At 59.4% G+C, this 23,514-nt stretch overlaps 2 protein-coding genes across 13 annotated transcripts in view; one reads left to right on the plus strand and one right to left on the minus strand.

Moving 5' to 3' along the window:
* Nucleotides 1-14,593, plus strand: part of HNF1A (HNF1 homeobox A) — a 21,710-nt gene extending 7,117 nt beyond the window's left edge. The window contains exons 3-10 of the mRNA XM_051835896.3: nt 4,640-4,826; nt 5,202-5,443; nt 9,733-9,884; nt 9,980-10,181; nt 10,802-10,993; nt 11,533-11,654; nt 11,744-11,888; nt 13,218-14,593. Coding sequence (XP_051691856.1) covers nt 4,640-4,826; nt 5,202-5,443; nt 9,733-9,884; nt 9,980-10,181; nt 10,802-10,993; nt 11,533-11,654; nt 11,744-11,888; nt 13,218-13,345 — 1,370 coding nt within the window. The 3' untranslated portion in view covers nt 13,346-14,593. The remainder of the gene's footprint in view (nt 1-4,639; nt 4,827-5,201; nt 5,444-9,732; nt 9,885-9,979; nt 10,182-10,801; nt 10,994-11,532; nt 11,655-11,743; nt 11,889-13,217) is intronic.
* On the minus strand, nt 2,633-22,185 carry C21H12orf43 (chromosome 21 C12orf43 homolog). Of its 12 annotated transcripts, none has more exons than XM_089323297.1 (8): nt 21,977-22,183; nt 17,525-17,564; nt 17,217-17,315; nt 16,590-16,663; nt 16,382-16,490; nt 15,797-15,887; nt 15,596-15,620; nt 14,212-15,457 (listed from the first exon to the last, which is right to left on the minus strand). In XM_089323297.1, the coding sequence occupies exons 1-8, from the start codon at nt 22,116-22,118 to the stop codon at nt 15,327-15,329; spliced, it is 711 nt and encodes a 236-aa protein (XP_089179423.1). In that variant the 5' UTR covers nt 22,119-22,183; the 3' UTR covers nt 14,212-15,326. The 12 variants fall into 12 exon arrangements, 9 of the variants coding, with proteins under 9 accessions (XP_089179424.1, XP_089179427.1, XP_089179423.1 ...); XR_016227259.1 differs by lacking the exon at nt 16,382-16,490 and adding an exon at nt 16,747-16,822 and having other exon boundaries at nt 15,332-15,457; nt 21,977-22,179; XR_016227260.1 differs by lacking the exon at nt 15,596-15,620 and adding an exon at nt 16,747-16,822 and having other exon boundaries at nt 15,332-15,457; nt 21,977-22,179.
* Nucleotides 22,186-23,514: the final 1,329 nt, after the last annotated feature.

The raw sequence follows: 23,514 nt of genomic DNA on the forward strand, positions 1-23,514 counted from the left end.
GCACCAAACATGGACCCCATCAGATACATCTTCTCACTGATCTTACTCTTTCAAGGGGCTTCTGGCCCTTGGTGGAGGCACCATTACTGGTTTAACTGGCCACCGACCCACAGACTTCTAGGGTTTTCCCAATCTGTAATTACAACCGTCTGCTGCAGCGAACAATCGTATTTGCCTAAGTTTGTGCTCACTGAGTGTGTCTGCAGCAATCACTCCCGGGGTGGGACGCTGGGCTGGAGGGCAGGAGCTTTAGCATCTCTGCTGCGGGTCAGGCACCGCGGCACAGCAGGCTAAGTCGCTGCCTGGGACACCCACTCTCCACATCAGAGAGGCGGGATGAAGTCCCACTGCTGCTCCTGACCCAGCTTTCTGCTGATGTGCCTGGGAGGCAGCAGGTGTTGGCCCAAGTGCTTGCTCCCTGCCACCCATGTGGGAGACTCAGATGGAGTCCCTGGCTCCTGCCTTTGGCTTGGTCCAAATGCCCTGGCTGTTGTGGGCATTTGGAGAGTGAACCAGTGGATGGAAAATCTCTCTCTTTCTGTCTCTCCCTGCCTTTGTCACTCTGTCTTTCAAATAAATAAATAAATAATACATAAAACATTTGGCAGACACTGCCATAGTTTGTTTTAAACTAGTGGCCTCCATTTGCCTGCCCACCAGAAAAAATCACTGTTGGAAAAAAACGCACCCCACACAACCTCGGATCCTTGCCCATGCCTACCCTGGCTCTAAGCGCTGGGGCATTCGCTTCTGCTGCCCTTCAGTGCACACTGGGAAAGCAAGTGCAAAGCAATGCATGTTTTGTACTTTGAACATTTTCTGTGAGAATAATAAAAACTTCCTTGGAGAGGTGGGTGTTTGGCCTGGGGGTTCAGAAGCCAGTGTCCCCTATCAGACTGCCTGGGCTCGGTCCCCGCTCCAGCTCCCGACTCCAGCTTCCTACTGAGCAGACCCTGGGAGGCAGTGGGGATGGCTCAACTAGCCGGGTCCCTGCCGGCCACAAGGGAGCGCGGGATTGAGTTCCAGGCTTTCAGCGTAGGCCTGGCCCAGTCCCGGCTGTTGTGGCACCGGGGAGTGAACCGGTGGATCCGAGCTCTGTCTGTCTCTCAAACTAAAAACAACTAAATGATTTTTTGAAAATCTGTTAGAACTAGGCTTAGCTTCTAGGCTTAGCACAAGGTGAAGCCGCCGCTGTAGCCGCGGACATGACCACCACAGAGCAGCACCAGCTCCCGCAAGCCTCCCCTTCCCGGGAGAGGGACCCCAACCCTGACTTCCGTCATCAGAGCCCTACTGTGGCTCTTTCTGAGTTGCACATAAAATCAAGCCAGCAGTGGCTGCTGCTTCTCCGTATCATGGGCGCAAACTCATCTTCTGCCCCTGTGTCCCAGGCCGGCCCACTCCGCTACGTGAATCCAATGGACTAATTCCGTCTTTGGCAGGCCTCGGGGTTTCTCCCCACGCTTTGCTGATGTGAACAGTGTCCCTGTGAATGTTCTAGTATGTGGCTCTCTCTGAGTGCATATCCACTTCTGCTGGGCTTGGAATGACTGGGTGAGCTCCACCCTCACAGGTGCCGCTGCACAGCCGTCGGCACCCCAGCCACAGTGTCTGAGCCCCAGGAGCTCCAGGCAGCGCTGCCAGCACCTGGTAGTGTCCGTAGTTTCCATTCTAGCTGTGGAGATGGTGGCATGGTACTGTGGCTTTAGAAAAATCTGTATTAGTTTACCTTTGAGAGAGACACGCACAGAGACGTCGCTCTCACTCGCTGGTTCACTCCCGAATGCCTACAGTAGCCAAGCCTGGGCCGGACCAGAGCTGGGAGCTGGGAGCTGGAGCCAGGGCTTCCACGGGTGGCAGGAGCCTGGAAGCTTGATCATCATCCCTGCTTCCCAGGGTGTGCGCTCACGGGAGGCTGGGCCTGGGAGCCAGAGCTGGGTGCTGAACCCATGCACTCTGAATGGGACCCTGGGGTCTGAACTGCCCACTTAGCTCTCATGTCCTCCACGAGTCCCCATGTGGGGCGTCCCATTTGGCTCTCAGGTCATCTGCCTTTTAATGGTGGGTCTGTAGGAGTTTTAAAAAGATACCATGCCCACGAGTCCCTTTGCAAGTAGATCCACAGCAAGTGTATCTCCCCACGCTGTTCTCCAGACTGCTTTTTGATGAACAGAAGTTCTTACTGTTTTTTTTTTTTTTAAGATTTATTTATTTATTTAAAAGTCAGAATTACACAGAGAGAGGAGAGGCAGAGAGAGAGTGAGAGAGAAGTCCTCCATCTGATGGTTGACTCCTCAGATGGCCATAACGGCCCGAGCTGCGCTGATCCGAGGCCAGGAGCCAGGAGCTTCTTCCGGGTCTCCCATGCGGGTGCAGGGGCCCAAGGACTTGGGCCATCCTCCATTGCTTTCCCAGGCCATAGCAGAGAGCTGGATCGGAAGTGGAGTAGCCAGGTCTTGAACCGGAGCCCATATGGGATGCTGGCGCTTCAGGCCAGGGCATTAACCCGCTGCGCCACAGTGCTGGCCCCATTCTTACTGGTTTTTTTTTTTTTTTTTTTTTTTTATGGTTGGTACTTTTTTTGTGTTGTAAGAATTTTATCTAAGATCATGAAGGTAGACTCCTGTTCCTATGTATGAATTATAAAAGTTTATTTGAAAGGCAGAGAAGGCGAGGGAGAGGGAAGAGAGGCAGAGGGCGACAGGCATCGCCCATCCACTGGGTCACTCTCTCAATGTCCCCAGCGGGGAGCCAGGAACTCAACGTGGGTCTCCACGTGGGTGGCAGGGACCCAATTGCTTGAGCCATCATCACCTGCTGCTCCCAGGAAGCTGGGATCAGAAGCGGAGCTGGGGCTCCAACCAGCCAAAGTGCTCCCTCACCCCTGCGCCCAGCGCCCGCCCCTCCTGTGCTTTCTCCCGCCGGCTTTACCCCGAGAGCCGCAGGCCAGCCGGGTCTGAGGACTTGCCTCTAGACGGAGAGTCAGCGTCCCGTCTCTTTCTCACAAGCAGCTCGGGCCTCTGCCCCTCTGTTTACAGCCTGAGTCGCCACTGCCCAGGGCCCGCTCTGTCCTCCTCCGCCACTGGCCACGCAGTGCCAGTAACTGGAAGGAGACCCAGGAAGCGGCGGGGGCCAGGGGCTGCCGTGGGCTCAGGAGGGTCCCCAGGAGGACTGGGGCTGCTTCCTGCGGAAGCGGGAGTGACACTTGCAGGCCGGGCCCCGACGGAGTGGATGTTATCAGGGGCAGCAGATGCAGCCGGGCATCGCATGGCACTCACGCAAGGACCTGGGCCGGCCGCTGCGGCTCGAGTGCTGGCCCTGCCTGGGACGCAGCTTTCTCGAGCTGCTGTTCCCCCTTCCAGGCGGCGGAGATAAATGGCTGTGGTGGTGCCGCGGGCGCTGTCCCATGGATGTGCTGTGGCAGTGTCCTGGGGACATGAGAGCGAGGCTAGGGCGGCTGTGCGGGGTCTCCCCGCTCAGGGCCCCCCAAACCTCTCCCACCCGCCCCCGGCACATCCAGAATGGTGCAGGCCCCCTGCTTTGTATGTTTGGTGACTTACTAAACCTTTCGTTGTAGAACTCGTTTAGATTTCTGGACAATCCAGAAACTTCTCTGCAGCCCTCGCCCGGGTTCCCCTGTTATAAACATGAGCACGCTGCGCTTGTCACCAAGGATCACAGGGACAGCGCGGGCGACGGCCACGCTTCGTTCAGACACCCTCACCCTCCCCGGAGGCCCCTTCCCGGCCCCGGGGCCCCAGCCGCTGTGCAGCCGGCAGTCATCTTAGCCCCTCAGCCTTCCTGGTGACGATGCTTTCTCAGGCTGTCCGGGGTTTTGATGGCCTGGGTGTGGCCTTTTTTTGAGGTTTGGGGGCCACATTCTGGTGCCTTGTGCTCTGGATCTTGGTCCAGGCCCCTGCCAGCCCCCTGGGGCCACACCATGGTTGTAGATAGAAGGCAAATGGCCCATGGGGGTGGTCCCAGGGAGGGGTGGCGAAGCTGTGGCTGTGAGATTGTGGGCATCCGGGCCAGGGCAGCAGCGGGCAAGGCCTGGCTGTCAGCAGCTCCCTGCGCCTCCCTGGGTCCCTCCTGCGACTCTGGCTTCCTGCATGTGGATGGCGGGAGCCGGCCCCCTCCCCGCTCTGGCCCATTCCTTGGTGGCCTGCTCAGGGCTAATCTGATCAAAAGTGGAGACAGCCGAAGAGGGCTCTTCCTTCCTGGCTGACACTCATGTTTTCAGCCAGATTTCCAAGTCTGAGAGTTGCTGATAGCCCTGAATCGACTTTAGGATGTGACAGGGTTCAAGGTTCTGCCCTGCTGTGTGACTCTGGGAGACAGGGGATATCCCTCCCTGAGCCTCAGCTTCCCTGGAGCCTTGTATCCAGAAGGGCTGTGCGATGGTTTCCTGGCTTGGGAGACAACGTGCAGGTGTTGATTGGTGATGTCTGCCTCAGACATGGGTGAAGCAGGTGGTGGCACAAGCATTGGTCATCACTGGATGAGATGGTTTCCAAGTTGTAGCTCTGAGCTCCTCTCCGTCAACACCTGGGAAGGAGAGGAAGGCAGGGGCGTGGCCAGGGGCACTGCTGTGGGGAGGTGGGCGTGGCCAGTGCCCCCTGACAGCTCCCTGTGCCTCCAGAGTTCACCCACGCGGGGCAGGGCGGGCTGGCTGAGGAGCCCACAGGCGATGAGCTGCCCACCAAGAAGGGGAGGAGGAACCGCTTCAAGTGGGGCCCAGCGTCCCAGCAGATCCTGTTCCAGGCCTACGAGAGGCAGAAGAACCCTAGCAAGGAGGAGCGGGAGACGCTGGTGGAGGAGTGCAACAGGTAGGAGGACAGCCTGGTGGGCAGTGGGGCCGGCTTGGCTGGGCTGGGGCAAGGCTGGGGAAGGGGAAGGTGACCGGGCCCTGTAAGAGCACCTGCTGTGGGTTTAGCCCAGCCCAGGGAGGTGAGAGGACTCCTGCTCAGTGTCTTGAACTTAACTCCATTCCCAGCACCCCTTGGGTGGCTGCTTGTTGGCTGTTCTGCCTCACTTTATGAATGGACAGAGCTCAGAGAGGCTAAGTCACTTGCCCGAGGTCACACAGCAGAACTGGTCTTGGAACCGAGATCTGCCAGCCTCACGCGCGCAGGTACAGCGCCCCCTCTCGGGACCTTCTCATCCCCCGGAGAGGGTGCCGCTGAGCTGGCCTGTTTCTGCAGGGCGGAGTGCATCCAGAGGGGGGTGTCCCCCTCGCAAGCACAGGGGCTGGGCTCCAACCTCGTCACAGAGGTGCGCGTCTACAACTGGTTTGCCAACCGGCGCAAAGAAGAAGCCTTCCGGCACAAGCTGGCCATGGACACCTACAGCGGGCCTCCGCCGGGGCCCGGCCCAGGACCCGCACTCCCTGCCCACAGCTCGCCCAGCCTGCCCCCTGCTGCGCTCTCCCCCAGCAAGGTCCACGGTGAGTGCTGTGTGGGCAGCTGCACTGGGGAGTCGGGGAGGGCTGCCCCCGCGGCAGCAGCCACGCACACCTCTGAGCTCTTCAGCTTGGTTCCGTGCACACCATGCTACCCTACTAACCACACCCCACTGCGTGCACCCCACTCCAGTCTCCACACACATCTCCACACACACTGCATCCACTCCACACACACTCATCCACTACACACACACTCATCCACTCCACACACACTGCATCCACTCCACACACACTCATCCACTCCACACACACACACAACCACTCCACACACACACACATCCACTACACACACACACACATCCACTACACACACACTCATCCACTCCACACACACTGCATCCACTCCACACACACTCATCCACTCCACACACACACACATCCACTACACACACACTGCATCCACTCCACACACACACACAACCACTCCACACACACACACATCCACTACACACACACTGCATCCACTCCACACACACACACAACCACTCCACACACACACACATCCACTACACACACACTGCATCCACTCCACACACACACACAACCACTCCACACACACACACATCCACTCCACACACACACACATCCACTACACACACACTCATCCACTCCACACACACACATCCACTCCACACACACACTGATCCACTACACACACACACTGCATCCACTTCACACACACACATCCACTCCACACACACACACACACACATCCACTCCACACACACACTACATCCACTACACACACACACTACATCCATTCCACACACACTGCATCCACTCCACACACACTCATCCACTCCACACACACTCATCCACTCCACACACACACACATCCATTCCACACACACTCATCCACTCCACACACACTGATCCACTCCACACACATACATCCACTCCACACACACATCCACTCCACACACACACTGCATCCACTCCACACACACTCATCCACTACACACACACTGCATCCACTCCACACACACACACTGTATCCACTCCACGCACACACACTCATCCACTCCACGCACACACACTACATCCACTCCACACACACACATCCACTCCACACACACTGCATCCACTCCACACACACACTCATCCACTCCACACACACACACTCATCCACTCCACACACACACTGCATCCACTCCACACACACACACTGTATCCACTCCACACACACACACTGTATCCACTCCACACACACTCATCCACTCCACACACACACATCCATTCCACACACACACACATCCACTCCACACACACACTGCATCCACTCCACACACACACATCCATTCCACACACACACTCATCCACTCCACACACACTCATCCACTCCACACACACACATCCACTCCACACACACACTCATCCACTCCACACACACACACTCATCCACTCCACACACACACTGCATCCACTCCACACACACACATCCACTCCACACACACACTCATCCACTCCACACACACACATCCACTCCACACACACTGCCTCCACTCCACACACACACATCCACTCCACACACACTCATCCACTCCACACACACTGCATCCACTCCACACACACACACTGCATCCACTCTACACACACACATCCACTCCACACACACTCATCCACTCCACACACACACTCATCCACTCCACACACACACACTGCATCCACTCCACACACACACATCCACTCCACACACACACACTGCATAAACTCCACACACACACACTCATCCACTCCACACACACACTGCATCCACTCCACACACACATCCACTCCACACACACTCCATCCACTCCACACACACATCCACTACATACACACACATCCAATCCACACACACACTGCATCCACTCCACACACACACATCCACTCCACACACACACATCCACTCCACACACACATCCACTCCACACACACTCATCCACTCCACACACACACACTGCATAAACTCCACACACACACACTCATCCACTCCACACACACACTGCATCCACTCCACACACACATCCACTCCACACACACTCCATCCACTCCACACACACATCCACTACATACACACACATCCAATCCACACACACACTCATCCACTCTACACACACACATCCACTCCACACACACACATCCACTCCACACACACATCCACTCCACACACACTCATCCACTCCACACACACACACTGCATCCACTCCACACACACTCATCCACTCCACACACACACATCCACTCCACACACACACACTGCATCCACTACACACACACACACATCCACTACACAAACACACACACACTGCATCCACTCCACACACACACATCCATTCCACACACACACACTGCATCCACTCACACACACACTGCATCCACTCCACACACACACATCCACTCCACACACACACACACATCCACTCCACACACACATGCATCCACTCCACACACACTGCATCCACTCCACACACACACTGATCCACTCCACACACACACTGTATCCCCCATCCTCACCACCTCCATTCCCTCCACTCTACTCCGTGCCCTCACCACTTCTCCTCATCTACTCCATTCACTCCACGCCTCTTTACCACTTTACTCTTCTCATTCACTCCACTATACTCCATTCATTTTTAAAAAGATTTATTTATTTATTTGAAAGTCAGAGTTACAGAAAGGGAGGGAGGAGAGGAAGTGAGGGAGAGAGAGGTCCTCCTTCCTCTGGTTTACTCCCTAAATGGCTACAGCGGCCGGAGCTGCGCCGATCTGAAGCCAGGAACCAGGGGCTTCTTCTGGGTCTCCCACATGGGTGCAGGGGCCCAAGGACTTGGGCCATCTTCTACTGCTTTCCCAGCCCATAGCAGAGAGCTGGATCGGAAGTGGAGCAGCTGGGACTCGAACCGGTGTCCATATGGGATGCCGGCACTGCAGGCAGCAGCTTTACCACAGCACCAGCCCCTCCCTTCATTCAATTCTAAACCAATCCACTCCACTCCACCAACCTCCCTCTTTCCCACTCCATCCTACACCCCTCACCTCCACTCCACCCACTGCCGCCGACTCTGCTCCAGTGCACCTCACCCGAGTCCACTCAACTCCATGCGTCCTAATCCACTCCGTCCACGTGGTCCACACCGCCACTCTTCACACTGCTCTGTGCTCAGTCACTCCCCTCTGCTCTGCTTACCCCTCTCCATGCGCAGCTCTGCCCCACCCGCCCCACCCAGCCCACTGCACACCGCTCCCAGCATCTCGCCCATGGGCTCCACACCTCCCATTGAATTCACTTCAGTTTAGTTCTTTCATCTTGGATCACACGAATGCACTTATGTTCAACTCATTACAACTCCATTTGGCTCATTTAAATGTGGTACAGTTGAATCAAACCAATACCCATTCTACCCATTCAGCTTGACGAAATGTAATTCAATGAAATTCAGTTAATTTTGCATAGCTCAGTTCAATTTAATCTAATTCAATTTAATCCAGTTCAGCTCAATCAAGCACAATTCATTTCAACTAGAGTCCATTTAATTCAAAGGATTCCAGTCCATTCAATTCAACTCCGTTCACTCATTTGTCTCATCAGCTTCAATTCAGTCCCCTCCCCTTTCCCTTCATTGAGCAACTGCCGCACAGTAGGGACAGCACTGGGGAGTCAGGGGCATGGAGCCTTTGCCTTCGAGGAGCTGCTGGCAGCCAGCGTGGAGCTAGGCACAGCCGGGCGTCCAGGCAAATGGTCTAAGGAACCCGTGGGGCTCACAATGATGTGGGTGTGGAGGTGAGGACAGGGAGGGAGGTGAGGGTGTGGAGGGGGTGAGACAGGGAGGGAGGTGAGGGTGTAGAGGTGAGGATAGGGAGGGGGGTGTGAGGGTGTGGGGGGGTGAGACAGGGAGGGAGGTGAGGGTGTGGAGGTGAGACAGGGAGGGAGGTGTGAGGGTGTGGAGGTGAGACAGGGAGGGAGGTGTGAGGGTGTGGAGGAGATGAGGACAGGGAGGGAGGTGAGGGTGTGGAGGTGAGACAGGGAGGGAGGTAAGGATGTGGAGGAGGTGAGACAGGGAGGGAGGTGTGAGGGTGTGGAGGAGATGAGGACAGGGAGGGAGGTGAGGGTGTGGAGGGGGTGAGACAGGGAGGGAGGTGAGGGTGTGGAGGAGATGAGGACAGGGAGGGAGGTGAGGACAGGGAGGGAGGTGAGGATGTGGAGGAGGTGAGACAAGGAGGGAGGTGTGAGGGTGTGGAGAGGGTGACAGGGATGTAAGTGCTGAGGTTGGATCCTGCTCCCTGCCTAGGTGTGCGCTATGGACAGCCGGCAACCAGTGAGGCGACAGAGGTGCCCTCCAGTAGTGGAGGGCCCTTGGTGACGGTGTCTACACCCCTGCACCCAGTGTCCCCCACGGGCCTCGAGCCCAGCCACAGCCTGCTGAGCACTGAAGCCAAGCTGGTGAGCAGCCCCATCTGCCCTGGTGGGGGTCCCTGGAGCAGCCCCACCGAGCCAGGGTGGGGCTCCACCTGACCTGGCTTGGCTCCCACTTGTAGGTCTCAGCAACCGGGGGCTCCCTGCCCCCTGTCAGCACCCTGACAGCACTGCACAGCCTGGAGCAGACATCCCCAGGCCTCAACCAGCAGCCCCAGAACCTCATCATGGCCTCCCTGCCCGGGGTCATGACCATAGGGCCTGGGGAGCCTGCCTCCCTGGGCCCCACATTCACCAACACGGGCGCCTCCACACTGGTCATCGGTAAGCGGCTGGGGAGCGGGGAGGGGAAGTCAAAATGCAGGAGCTGGAGGAGCCACTGGGTCTCATTGACGCTGGGCAGCATTTGCGCAGTCTCCGTCTGCAGACAACGGCGCTGCTAAGTGAACGGCTTTCTGTGCACTGCGTAAGGGAATGGTGGCAATGAAGCCTGCTCACGCTCTGCGCAGATGCAGTGATCATTCCTGGGTACAGTTGGCTGGAACTGCAGGTGCAGAACCCACGGCCACAGGGGGACGACTGCATAGGGTGCCCGAGGCAGTGGGAAGTCTACGGGAAGACAGCAGGGCAAGGACACCCATGCTTTCCTGCTTTTTTCTGAAAAGCCCAGAAATAGTATGCAAACGTGTACTGTTGCCCAATAATAAAGACAGACAGGGAGCTGCTGAGGGAGACGAGCAGAGCTTGGTCCAGGGCCCTTGCACTGCTGCGGGACCCCAGGGCACCCAATCTGAGCACCTTTGTAGAAGTCACTGTCCGGGTAGGAGCTAAAGGCTCGGCGCAAGGGAGCAACCTGCCAGCTCCACTTGACTGCACGGCTCTGGGGGGGTGGGCGTGGGCTGGGTCTGCGGAGGTCCGGCTGACCCCCGCCTCTCCTGCTCCAGGCCTGGCCTCCACTCAGGCGCAGAGCGTGCCGGTCATCAACAGCATGGGCAGCAGCCTGACCACGCTGCAGCCCGTCCAGTTCTCCCAGCCGCTGCACCCGTCCTACCAGCAGCCACTCATGCCACCCGTGCAGAGCCACGTGGCCCAGAGCCCCTTCATGGCCACCATGGCCCAGCTGCAGAGCCCCCATGGTGAGCGCCCATGCCTCGCGTGGCGGGAGGGGGCTTGGCAGGTGATGTGGTTTGTGTATCTGTGGCCACACTGCATTCCATGTGTGGATACATGTACCGTGTGGGGTGTGTGTGTGTGTGCGCGCGCGAGGTGCTGCTGCCCCCGCCTCTCTGTCAGAGGCCAGGGCTTAGTCGGACAGCACCCGCGCGAAGTCCAGTGCTGAGTGAGCGCACGCTGGGCACACCAGCGCCTGCGGGAGCTCCTGAGCTTGGTGCGGGAGCAGTGCACCTGTGCCTTCCACCGTCTGCCGGTGACAAGAGCTGCAGTTGGTTCTCAGCCTGCCTCAGGCTCCAGTCCCAGCTGAGCAGGTCGCAGTAGTGGGGGACGGGGCCCATCCTCGTTACTGGAGACCCCCGGTTGGGAAATCCCAGCCCTGGATCCCCAGCCACAGCCCTGTCGGGCCACTTCAGCAGGCCCCATGCTCCCCTTCCCCCCGAGCACCCTCTGGGGAGGGGTCCAGGCTGGCCCAGGGTGCCATGTCTGTGTCCCTCCTGGGCAGCCCTCTACAGCCACAAGCCCGAGGTGGCTCAGTACACGCACACAGGCCTGCTGCCCCAGACCATGCTCATCACCGACACCACCAACCTGAGCGCCCTGGCCAGCCTCACGCCCACCAAGCAGGTAAGGCCCAGGCCTGCCCGGCCCTGCTGTGGCCCTGGCCCAAAGTCCCCTCCACGCCTGGGGCTCAGGAAGCTGCTCTGGTCTCCCAGGTCTTCGCCTCCGACACCGAGGCCTCCAGTGAGTCCGGGCTGCACGCGCCGGCGTCCCCGGCCACCACCATCCACATCCCCAGCCAGGACCCTGCTGGCATCCAGCACCTGCAGCCCGCCCACCGGCTCAGCACCAGCCCCACAGGTGAGCGGCCCTAGCCCTGCCTGCCTCCTTGCTGTCCCCGGTCCGGGGGTGAGCAGCAGGTGCCTCTCAGGCAGGGCCTGGGTGCACATAAAATGCGCGGGCAGCCACAGGAGAATGGGGCCTGTCTCAGGGGAGCAGCTCATTGACTCGAGCGAGGAAAAAGACTAACAATGCGAAGAGGCAGAGGCAGGTAAGCAGCGGGCAGCCTGGGCTTGTGCTGGGCCTGCAGGGCTCACCGACGTTCGGTTTGGCTCGGCCCCGCGTTCAGCACTCTCGGAATGAGCTGAAGGGCTCCCACTCCTCCGAAGCCAGGGAGTGTGGGCTGCCAGCCACACCTGCCCCTCGACCCGCTCGCGCACGCCCTGCCGGCTCCTGAGTTTGCACGCGACAGGCGGGGGTGAAGAGCAGGCGCTGCCAGCCTCGGAGGCCTGGGGTGGCCATCGCAAGCTGACCGCAGGGTCCCCCACCCGGCCCTGGTGGCCACCCCCCCATCCCAGCTTCATGCTTTACCCCGGGGGGCATGTACATCATTAGTCCCATTTCACAGAGGAGGTGAGAGACCCGCCACCCGTCCCACAGCTACTGGGTGGCAGAGCCAGGCCTTGAACCCGGGTCCAACCTCGAAGTGCATTCTCCTAACCCCCATCAGTCACAGAGAGCTCGTGGGCTGTGTCCGCAGAGACGAACCGGAAGGCGCTGGCCCCTGCCTGTGAGGACCGGCCGGTTTGCAGCGCCGGGGGCAGGCTGGCTGGGGGCTGGCAGCTCCGGCGCAATTCCTTCTCTGGGAAACTCGTTCTGGCTCTTAAGGCCTCCCTCCACCTGCTTGGGCGAGGCCCACCCCCATCGGGGTAAGCTCTTCACTGGAGCGTTTGATGTCTGGTTCTGCCTGACTCCACCTTCCTGCCAGTGTGGACACTAGGAGGCAGCGGTGACGGCTCAAACACTTGGGTCCCTACCACCCACAAGGGAGGCCCGGACTGAGTTCCCAGCTTTGGCCCAGCTCAGTCCTGGCCACTGTGGGTATTTGGGGGCAGTGACCCAGTAGATGGACACTCTCTACTTCTGTCTCCCAAAAATCTAGTTAAGAGAAACCGTGAACTGATGGCAGGTGCTCACATCTACAAAACACCTTCTGAGCAGTGCCAGGGTTCGTGTTCGGTTCGGTCTGGCCAAGCTTCAGTAGGGCAACCACCCCATCCCACCCTGGGCTACTCCATGTCCCGAGGCGGCCCAGGCCCTGGCCCTGCGGCTCCTGGCATCTGCCGGCTCAAGACCGCCACGCCTCCCGCCCAGGCCTGGTGGAGCCCACAGCCTCCCTTCCGTCTGCAGTGTCCTCCAGCAGCCTGGTGCTGTACCAGAGTTCCGACTCCGCCAACGGCCACAGCCACCTGCTGCCCTCCAGCCACGGTGTCATTGAGACCTTCATCTCCACGCAGATGGCCTCTTCCTCCCAGTAACCATGGCAACCACCTCCCAGTGGCTGGGCCCAGCGCCCTGCACGGCCTGGGGGACCGCTGGGCTGGCCACCTGTCTGCTGACCCTGCTCTGCAGGCCTCCGGCAGGAGGGCCAGAGGCAGCCGCACTGCGGGGAGCTGGGGAGCGGAGCTCACCCCACAGGACGTGCAGCCGCTGCCGCTGCCGCTGCGCAAACTACTGTGCTGCCTGGAGCACACGGAGATGGCCTCTGGCTCCGGCAGCCCCAGCCTGGACCCGGGACCACCACACTTCTCAGGGCACCCATGCACGCAGCTGGGACTTGCTGAGCTCTGACGGCCACGTCCTGTCACCTGTGCACCGGCCAGGCCACTCCGTCCTACCCCAGCCCCACCCAGCTCTCATCGCACGCGCTCACACAGCATTCCCGAGCTCTCCCGGCCTCCAGCCCCCAGGACCTGCGGCTCTCCTACACGTCCCCCCCCCCCCCCCAGGCATCCTGCCTACGGGTGCCCACCTGGCCTGTGGCCTGCAGGGGGAAGACCACTTCAGGGCCAGGAAGTTGTCCTTGCCAAGTGCATGTCCTGGGGCAGCAGGGCCTGGGCAGCTGAGAGCTGAGGGGCCCAGAGCAGAGGTGGAGCCACGTGCACACGGGACGGACGCTCAGGGCACGTGAGCTGGGCCGGCTGACGGCTGGACCACAGATTCACGGCCAATGTGCAGCTGCAGGGGGGCCGAGCAGGTGCATGGAACCACGGCACACAGGATCTCACTTCTGTGGGCCTGCTGCCACGAGCCTGGTCCTCCATGCCCCGCCTCCTTCCTGGTCCCGGGAGGGGGCCTGGGAGAACCAGCAACCCCCCTCCCCACACGCACAACTTGTAACAACTAAGGGAGAGCCCGGACATTTATTTAACTTTTAGTAAAACCAATGAGAATTTCTTGCTTGGCCGTAAGTCACTCAGCGGGGGCTGGGCAGGCGGAGGGGGTCAGGGCACCCTCAGATCCCGCCGGCTTTTCCGAGCCACTGAAGGAGGGGGAGGGGGCGAGGCCAGAATCCCCCCTGCGCCTCTGCTCCTTCCTGAAGAGCCCTCTGTGGCATGAAGCCGGGCCCCAGGGGGCTTCCGCGCTCCAGAGTCCGGGCCTGGGGCAAAGGACCCTATCCTGGGGGCACAGGCAGGCAGCCCGTGTCGCTGAAGTCTACGAAGACCAAGCGAGACGTCTCATGGAGCTTTGTGCAGACGGGGAGATGGCGCCCAGGCCGCCCTCAGTTCCGGTCCCTCACAGGGTATTCTGCGTGGCTGGCTCAGCGACGTCACCCTGCGGTGACTAGGGGGCAGGAGCACGCCTGCCTTCCCAGGCGGGTTCCAGCTCGGCCACGTGGCACTGGCGACAAGGGCAGCAGCCTGTCCCCTGGTGTCCTGGGGACCCTCCCCTCCAAGACTGAGTGGGAGGGGGAGGAGGCGCTTCTTTCGCTCCCCCACCCCAGACAGCACTGGGAGAGATTTACCATCTGCCACCACCCTCGGCTAACCAGGGCCGTGGAATGTTCTGGCACAGTCTGCCAGGACCCTCAGTGGGAGACGCGAGGGGCAGGCTTTGCTTGGGCTTCCCACACTACAGCCACTTCTTTGCCCCAACTCCTGGGCAAGCTCCCCTCACGATCAAGGTCTCATGGGCGAGTCCAGCCTTCCCAGCCAAGTCCTTGACCTTGGAGAGGCAGGCGGGGCCTGGAAACGCCTTGTCCCGAAGGTGCCCCATGAGCGTCTGTCCTGGGAGCTCGTGGGCCCTGTGCCCGCACACCGGGTCAGTCTGTAGGCGTGGCCGCTGTGCCCGCTGCTGGGGGGGAGGAGGGAGCCTCGAGGGCTTTCCTCGCCTTTTTCTTCCTTTTCTTCCTCTTGGTCCCAGGGGACACCCGGGCCCCGTTGACCCTGCCCACCTCCTCTTCCTGCTCCTGGGCCACGGTCTCCGTGGCAATGCTGGCCACCTTCCTGGCTTTCTTATTTAGCTTTTTCTTCTTCTTCTTGGCCTCGTCCTCGCCCTGGGCGGGGCCGTGGATGGCCGACTCCTGCAGGATGTCAGAGGCAGACACGGCTGCCTCCCGGCACCGCCGCTGCTCGTCACTGTCTTCGCCGCTGCAAGGGGAGGGCGGCGGGCGTCAGCAGGGTGGGAGGCGCCCAGGGCCATGAGCGAACAGGCCTGGAAGCCGGGCGGAGCCGGGGGCCAGGCAGCTTCTCCGCTTTTCCCGGCCACGAGTCCTCGCTGTGACTCACCTTCTCGGACCCCCGGGCTCGACATCTACAAAGGGAGGACCTTCCCAGAGCTCAGCCTCCAGGGCTCCTCAGGGGGCAAAGCCAAGAAGCGAGGCGCCCGGCCCAGGCCGGATGGTCATGGAGCACCAGGTGCCCAGAGCCAGCCCCTCACTGGACGTCTCCGTCCACCCGCTGAACTACCTGGGGCCCTGGAGCGCTCACCTGGAGCTGGAGGGCTGCCGCTTCCGGCGCGGCCGGGGGCTGGCTTCCTGCCCGGGGTCTCGGGGGATGGACGTGAAGAAGAGGCGGAAGCCTGGGATCCAAACGGGGCAGAGTCAGCACCATGGATGCCAAGCGCCCGCCCCCACCCCAGCGCCGAGTCCGCCCTGTTGCTGTGTCACTGAGCCGCTCGGCAGGCAGTCTCACGGGGCGGGGGGGTGGGGTGTGGGGTGCCTGGCGGGGGCAGGTGCAGGTGTGGGGAGGCTCCAGGGGGCTGGTGCAGGAGCCTCCTGGTGGGCGGCTGAGGGGTGCGGGACAAGCAGCCCAGGGTCAGAGCCGGGACTGCCTAAGGCAAGTGAGAGACTTCTTAGTGCCGCACTGTGTGGCCTGCAACTGGGCTTAGAACGGTGACCTCTGTGCCCCAATGGGGACAGAGCAGGCGGGAGGGGGTGACTGCAGCAAACCGTGCTGCCCAGCTCCACACAGCAGCGGCCAAAGAAACGACAAGCTGTCATGTTTATCGTTGTTCCAGAAAAAAAAATGTTCTTATTCATCTGAGAGGCTGAGAGACACAGAGAGAAAGCCCACCGCTGTTCCCTCCCCAGCGCCCGCGATGGCCAGGGCTGGAGCTGGGAGCTGGGAGCTGACTCCACGTCGCCCACATGCACGGCCAGGCCCCTCCGCTGCCTCCCGGGGCCTGCACAGGCAGGAAGCTGCAGTCAGGAGCCGGTGGTGTGGGACGCGGAGGTCCGGACGGCACCGGGCGGCTGTCACGGGCTCACGGGCCAGCACTCACCGTCATCCCGCGAGGCCTCCTGCGGCAGCCCGGGTTTCCCCGGCTCCTTCCCAGCTTCCCAGATGGTGATGGCACTAGAAGGGGACAGGTGACTCAGCACGAGCGGCCGCGGGTGACGCTGGCCGACTCAGGGCTTCAAAGTGGGCCAGAGGCACACCTGGTAGCTTGCGGTCCTCGCCAGCAGTGGGGCGGGCGCCGCTAACACACGCCGAGGCCGGGGCACTGCCGGCGTCCTGTGATGTGAGGCCAGACCCCCCCCCCAGCCGGTGGCACACGTGAAAATAACACCAGGAAGCGTGTGCGTTTCAGACCGAAAAGTAAGTAAGTAAAGAAGCACGTTGCCCTGGCTCCTGACTGTGAGTGAAGAGCAGGGACATCTCGGGAGGGCCCCGCTGGCTGCGTCACCACGGGGCGGAGAGGCGTGGAGGCACAGCGGGACCCCGGAGGCTGGGCCCCCGAGGACCCGCTTGGGCCCTTCCCACCGCCTTCCCCCAGGCCCCAGCTCTGCAAGACCCCCCCCGCCCCGCCCCAAACCGCTGCGTGGCGGCCCCGGCTGCCGGCGCGGGGACCTCCGGGCCACACTCGACCCACATCCGCAGCCCAGCGCCATGCGCACGCGCTGGTTACCTGTCCAGCAGGGCTCCCAGCTTCTTGGCTACGTGGGCTCGGAACTCGGGGGTGGTCTGCAGCTCATTGCCATCTTGTTCGTGCTCATCTGCCCTGTGCCTGCAACACACACACACACACACACACACACACACACACACACACACGAGGGCCTCACTTCCGGCCGGCGCGGAACCTGCCCCCGCAGCAGGGGGACTACGGTGTCCTGTCCACTCCCACGGCCCCGCTCCACCCCAGCACCGGCATGCGCGCGGGGGTTTGGTATTCACTGAGCAAACAGGTGAAGCGGGAACCCAGGCGCACAGTACCTGAGGCTCGGCTGGGAGGCCGGCGGGATGTCTGCAGCGTCTGCGGGAAAACGAACATGGAGTAGCCTTCAGAGCCAGCGGGCCTGGGGGTAACCGGGTAACCGGCACTGCGGCAGCCACCTCCGTGGGCCCGGACGCGGCACCGCCCCCACTGTCACCCGGGAAATCAGGGTAAGGTCTCCAGCCCCCGGCGCCGCGCGGCCGCCTGCCCCGGGTCTGTGAGCTCCAAGGCGCACTTCTGTTCATCTGCGTATCCCCAGCTCCCGCCACAGTGTCTTATTAGAAACAAATGGTGCACAAATGAATGCAAGTGTACCAGGGCACTTCACAAAGTCTGTGGAAAATGCGATTAAATATAAGGGTATTGTGGTACAAAGAATACTTGAAATCTACACATAGAAGGAGTCCTCAAAGGGTTCATGGAAATTCTATATATTTTCTTAAAGATTTATTTTGTTTATTTAAAAGGCAGAGTTACAGGGAGACAAGAGATCTTCTGTTCACTGGGTCACTCTGGCCACAGTGGCCAGACTGAAGCCAGGAGCCAGGAGCTTCCTTCGGCTCCTAATCCGGCTTTGCCAGGGCCCCTCCAGCAGCCCAGGTCCCTTCTCTGAATGTTTTAAATTTGGAGGGTGGGGGTGCCAAGTTCAGACCTTAAACTCGAAACCCAGTGCCAAGTCCTCATGGTAATGTCTGGTGCTGGCAGGGCCCCACAGCCCCTGGCCCCTGCCCTGGACTGCAGACTGAGTCTCTGGACCCTCCTTAGCCCGGGGCCAAAGGACCACCTCTGCCAGCCCTGCCTTGCCGTCCGGTACACGGTGCAGCCAGACTGCAGCCGCTGCGCGCGGCGTGGGAAGGGTCAGGCCGGGCCCGCGGTGGTGAGCTCAGCACCAGGTACAGGCCACACGCTTCTACTCCCAGGCAGCGCCCTCAAATAGAGCCCCTGCCAGGTGATTCTCGTTTTACGGGCACTGAGAAGGGACAGAGCTCGCAGACCAGCGCCCTCTAGTGCCCACACCGCAACAACACACCAACAGAAGGCTTGCAACAGAGCTTGACTTAGAGCGCCACCCAGTGTTGAAATGGTGTAAGTGTCCACAGGCGCAGACAAAATAAGTTATTTAGACGCAAAGCTCGTACAAAGACCAGAAACAAATCCCTAATGCTTCATTGCTGACGACGTCATACACTAAAAAGTATCAAGAAGTTTCATGGAACTATAACTTCATCTAATAAACAAAATAAGACGACAGAAACTGAGCAGGCAGGGGCTGGCAGTGGGTTAAGCCCCCAACTGTGACATCGGCATTCCATGTGAGCACTGGTTTGAGTTCTGGCCACTCCACTTCCAACCCAGCTCCCTGCTAATGCTCTTGAGAAAGCGGCAAAGATGGCCCAAGTGCATGGGCCCATGTCATCCACGTGGGAGACCCAGATGGAGTTCTCGGCTCCCGGCTTTGGCCTGGCCCAGCCCCAGCTGTTGAGGTCATTTGGGGAATGAAACAGTGAATAGAAGATCTCTCTTTCCCTCTGTCTTTCAAACCAATAAATAAATCTTAAAAAAAAAAAAAAAGGTCGGTATCTGACGTAAGCAAGTGGCTGGGCGCAGAATTCACACGGCTGTTTTGAGGAAATGCAGTGAGGCTCAGCGAACTCTAGCAGAGCGAGGGAGCCCTGTGAGCGCGGACTGACAGATGCACCAGGGAAGGAAATAAAGGATGGAGAGCAACTGAAGAGGACCGCTGGTGGGGCTAACGGGATGCTGGCACAGCACAGGAGCCGGTGTGTGCGCCAGGGCGGCTCAGGAGGGACCAGGGGGCATGTGGACGGCGCACTCAGAGAGGCGACAGACAATGGTCATGTAGGCCTGAAGCTATCGGGAGGCAACCCGGGGAGATGGCTCAGGACACTGCAACGGACAAGGGTTTCCTGGAGGGGCCCCCACGGCAAACACACTGGGCTTTGTAAGACCAAAGAGCGCCTGCACTGGCCAGAGTGGAGAGAGGGCCCACACGGCGGGAGAGCTCTGCAAAGCACACTGGCTCAGGTCAATAGCACCGGGACAAACAGCCCAACTACAGAGCAGGCAACGGACTTGACGAGAAATCCAAACTGTACCAACAGCTTTTACTGCTTGACAGTGGAGACAAACTCTTGGGAAGGAAAAGGTTTATCTCAGCTTGTAGTTCGGAGGCCACAGGAACTATCACACGGTGGGCCAGGAAGCGGAGGGAGAAGCTAGGCTGAATTTGTCTTAACAGCCAACCCTCCCATGAGAACTACCTTCCCAGGGCAGCCCACTATGGCCCAAAGAGTTCTCTCTGGGCCTGTCTCCTAGCTACCACCATCAGAGATTCCACCCTAACCCATCAGCGACCAGCAGTGAGCCATTCACTGTTAGTTTAAATGTTTGTATGAGTCTGGGAGCCAGGCCCTGTCCGGTCGGTAACAGGTACACCTGTACGGTGTTACGTTTTGTACGGTGTTAATGCACCTGTACTGGCATATGATAAAATGCTCAACACCATAATCAACAAGAAATGCAGGAGCCTGGTGAGCCGCCACCCTGCGATGTCTGTTTCCCATACGGACACTGGTTCGAGTCCCGGCTGCTCCACTTCTGATCCGGCTCCTTGCTGATGCACCTGGGAGAGCAGGGGAAGTGGCCCAAGTGCTTGGGTCCCAGCCACCCACATGGGAGACTCAGATGGAGATTCAGGCTCCTGGCTTTGGCCTGGCCCAGCCCTGGCCTTTGCAGTCACTTGGGGGAATGAACCAGTGGATGGAAGATCTCTCTCTCTCTGTAACTCTGCCTTTCAAATAAAATAAATCTTTAAAAGAAAAACAAAGAACAAAAAATGAAGTGCAAATCAAAATCACAAGGTAACAAGAGCTGGCGAGGAGGTGGAGAAAAGGGATATTAGGAAGGTCGCTGTGAAAAGCAATGAGAGGTGATCAGAAAATGGAAAACACAATGCAGCAGTCCCGCTGTCTGCGTCTCAAGGAGATAAAACCAGTCTTCCAAAGAGACGTCCTCACCGCCGCGTTTACTGCAGCGCTATTTACAACGGCCGGGGAGCAGAAACAATCTAAGTGTTCACGGATAAGGAAAACAGCAAACGGAACGGAGCCTATCCATGCACACAAGGGGATGGGATCCTGTCCCTTGCGACAACTTGGGGGTCTTTACAACCAGTGAAACCCGCCAGCCAGAGAGAGACAAGGACTGCAAAACAAAACAAAAAAAAACCCAAAAAACCAAAAAACAAACAACCAGCTCTCATCGAAGCCAAGAGAAAACCCGGTTACCGCAGGATGGGGAAGCAGTGGGCAGGGAAGGAGGAGAAAGGTTCAAGAAAAGCCGGCGCCGCGGCTCACTAGGCTAATCTTCCGCCTTGTGGTGCCGGCACACCAGGTTCTAGTCCCGGTCGGGGCGCCGGATTCTGTCCCAGTTGCCCCTCTTCCAGGCCAGCTCTCTGCTGTGGCCCGGGAGTGCAGTGGAGGATGGCCCAAGTGCTTGGGCCCTGCACCCCATGGGAGACCAGGAGAAGCACCTGGCTCCTGCCATCGGGTCAGCGTGGTGCGCCGGCCATTGGAGGGTGAACCAACGGCAAAGGAAGACCTTTCTCTCTGTCTCTCTCTCTCATTGTCCACTCTGCCTGTCAAAAAAAAAAAAAAAAAAAAAAAAAAAAAAAAGGTTCAAGAAATCCCAGGATCCTACTGTGCAGCAGGGTGCTTACAGGTGCCGGTAACGCACTGCGTATGTAGTTACTGAAAAGCTGGGAGAGAAGATTTTGAACGTTTTCAACAAGAGACGATACACGTTCGAGCGTGTGGGCTTGCCCTGAAGCGAGCACCGTGGACACCCACATCCAGGATCACACAGCGCCCCGCGCCCCATCTGTAGAGCGACCCTGCGGTACATCTGCGAGGGCTGTCAGGGACACGAACGCCTGGACCTTCTGCTGGGACAGGAACCGGTGTGTGGCTTGCTGCTGACATGCAGGACAGAAGCCGACGTTAAGTTCCGCTTCGGGGTTAATCAAAGCAGAGAATCGGTATTCTTCCCGCTCCAAATTCAGGGCCCGGCTGGATTCTAGCCACGAACGGGCGCCTCGGCGTTGGGATTTAGTCTCAAGGCAGCAAGAGGTCAGGGTCAGGGTCAGGGTCAGGCGCGGCGGGCGCAGAGCGCGCAGGAGGCGGGCACAGCGGGATCAGGGAGCGCAGACACGGGGCTGCCGCCCCCCGGCAGGGATTCAGGGGTGCCTGGCTTCTCGACTGCGATAACGGCGCAACTGCTTGCCTGAGCTCTGACCCAGAGCCCCGATGTCCCCGGAGCTTTCCTGGGGAAGGAAAGCGAGTCCCGGGGCCTCCCTTCTCACCACCCATCCTCTCCGACCCCCGGAGAAGAACCCACGCCCTTCGGCGGCCTTCCCGAACACACTCTCCTACCGGCTCTTGGTTTCTCCGCCCCCCGCGGGCGCTGCTCCAAGCCCCAGGCCGGCATCGCCGCCTCGCGGCACCGAGCCAGCTCCTCTGCATCGCTGCTGCTGCTACTCTCCGAGTCGCTCGTGGCGCCACTGCGCGCCGCCATCTTGAAACGCCGCAAGCGATTGTGGGAGACGCATGATTTAACCGTTTTCCTGCGCAACCCAATGAGGCGGCGCGCAGGGCATTGTGGGGATTGTAGTTCTCAGAGCCGTGGGACTATGAAAGGGCCAAAGGGAGTGGTCCTCGAACTTAAGCTCCAGAAGAGGCTAAAAGATTCATTTCGCCAACATTTTTTTTTTTTTTAAATCAAAGTCAGGCTCTCCAGTGTAGAATACAGGCATTTCAGTGTCTAGGCCAAGTCCCGCCCCAATTTCTAGTTTTTTTTTTTTTTAATTAAAAAAAAATTGGGCCGGCGCCGCGGCTCAATAGGCTAGTCCTCCGCCTAGCGGCGCCGGCACACCGGGTTCTAGTCCCGGTCGGGGCGCCGGATTCTGTCCCGGTTGCCCCTCTTCCAGGCCAGCCCTCTGCTGTGGCCAGGGAGTGCAGTGGAGGATGGCCCAGGTGCTTGGGCCCTGCACCCCATGGGAGACCAGGAAAAGCACCTGGCTCCTGGCTCCTGCCATCGGATCAGCGCGGTGCGCCGGCCGCAGCGCGCCGGCCGCGGCAGCCATTGGAGGGTGAACCAACGGCAAAAGGAAGACCTTTCTCTCTGTCTCTCTCTCTCACTGTCCACTCTGCCTGTCAAAAAAAAAAAAAAAAAAAAAAAAAAAAATTTTTTTTGACAGGCAGAGTTAGACAGAGAGAGAGATAGAGACAGAGAGAAAGGTCTTCCTTCCGTTAGTTCACCCCACAAATGGCTGCCACGGCCGGTGTGCTGCGCTGATCCGATGCCAGGAGCCAGGTGCTTCCTCTTGGTCTCCCATGCAGGTGCAGGTCCCAAGCACTTGGACCATCCTCCACTGCACTCCCGGGCCACAGCAGAGAGCTGGCCTGGAAGAGGAGCAACCAGAACAGAACCGGCACCCCAACCGTGACTAGAACCTGGAGTGCCGGCGCCGCAGGCAGAGGATTAGCCTAGCGAGCTGCTGCGCCGGCCACCAATTTCCAAGTTTTGATCCCATATCTACTCATTTATTCCAGTAATTCCCAAACCCAGCCGGGCACCAGGAACACCTTCAGGGGCTTGTTGAACTGTGGACTTTTGTGTCACTGCAAACAAGCTGAATCAGAGTCTCTGAAGGCGGGGCCCAGGATCTGTATTTCCTCTCCACCCTGCGGCCTTACTCTTCATGCTGTAGCCCATGACCCAGCAGCACTGGTAACCCCCGGGAGTTTGCTACACATGCTGCGCAATCTTGGGTTCCACCACAAAGCTGTGATCTTCATCTCTGATGTGTGTGCACCTTGAAGGTGGGAGCCACTGGCTCAGGAGGCTCGGGTGCAGCTGGCACCCACAGTGGATCTAAGCCCAGGACTTCTCAACTCTGCCTGCACGTTGG

Source organism: Oryctolagus cuniculus, chromosome 21 (genome assembly GCF_051225735.1).
Source record: "Oryctolagus cuniculus isolate XC-2025 breed Fujian yellow rabbit chromosome 21, ASM5122573v1, whole genome shotgun sequence".
NCBI classification, from domain to species: domain Eukaryota; kingdom Metazoa; phylum Chordata; class Mammalia; order Lagomorpha; family Leporidae; genus Oryctolagus; species Oryctolagus cuniculus.

What these genes read in the sequence shown, in the direction of transcription:
- C21H12orf43 (XM_089323296.1), bottom strand. Translation starts at nt 22,118, where the DNA reads ATGGCGGCGCGCAGTGGCGCCACGAGCGACTCGGAGAGTAGCAGCAGC. An exon ending in GGCGGAGAAACCAAGAGCCG is followed by an intron (nt 17,565 to 21,976) that starts GTAGGAGAGTGT and finishes GTTTTCCCGCAG; the next exon opens with ACGCTGCAGACATCCCGCCG. An exon ending in GCCTCCCAGCCGAGCCTCAG is followed by an intron (nt 17,316 to 17,524) that starts GTACTGTGCGCC and finishes TGTGTGTTGCAG; the next exon opens with GCACAGGGCAGATGAGCACG.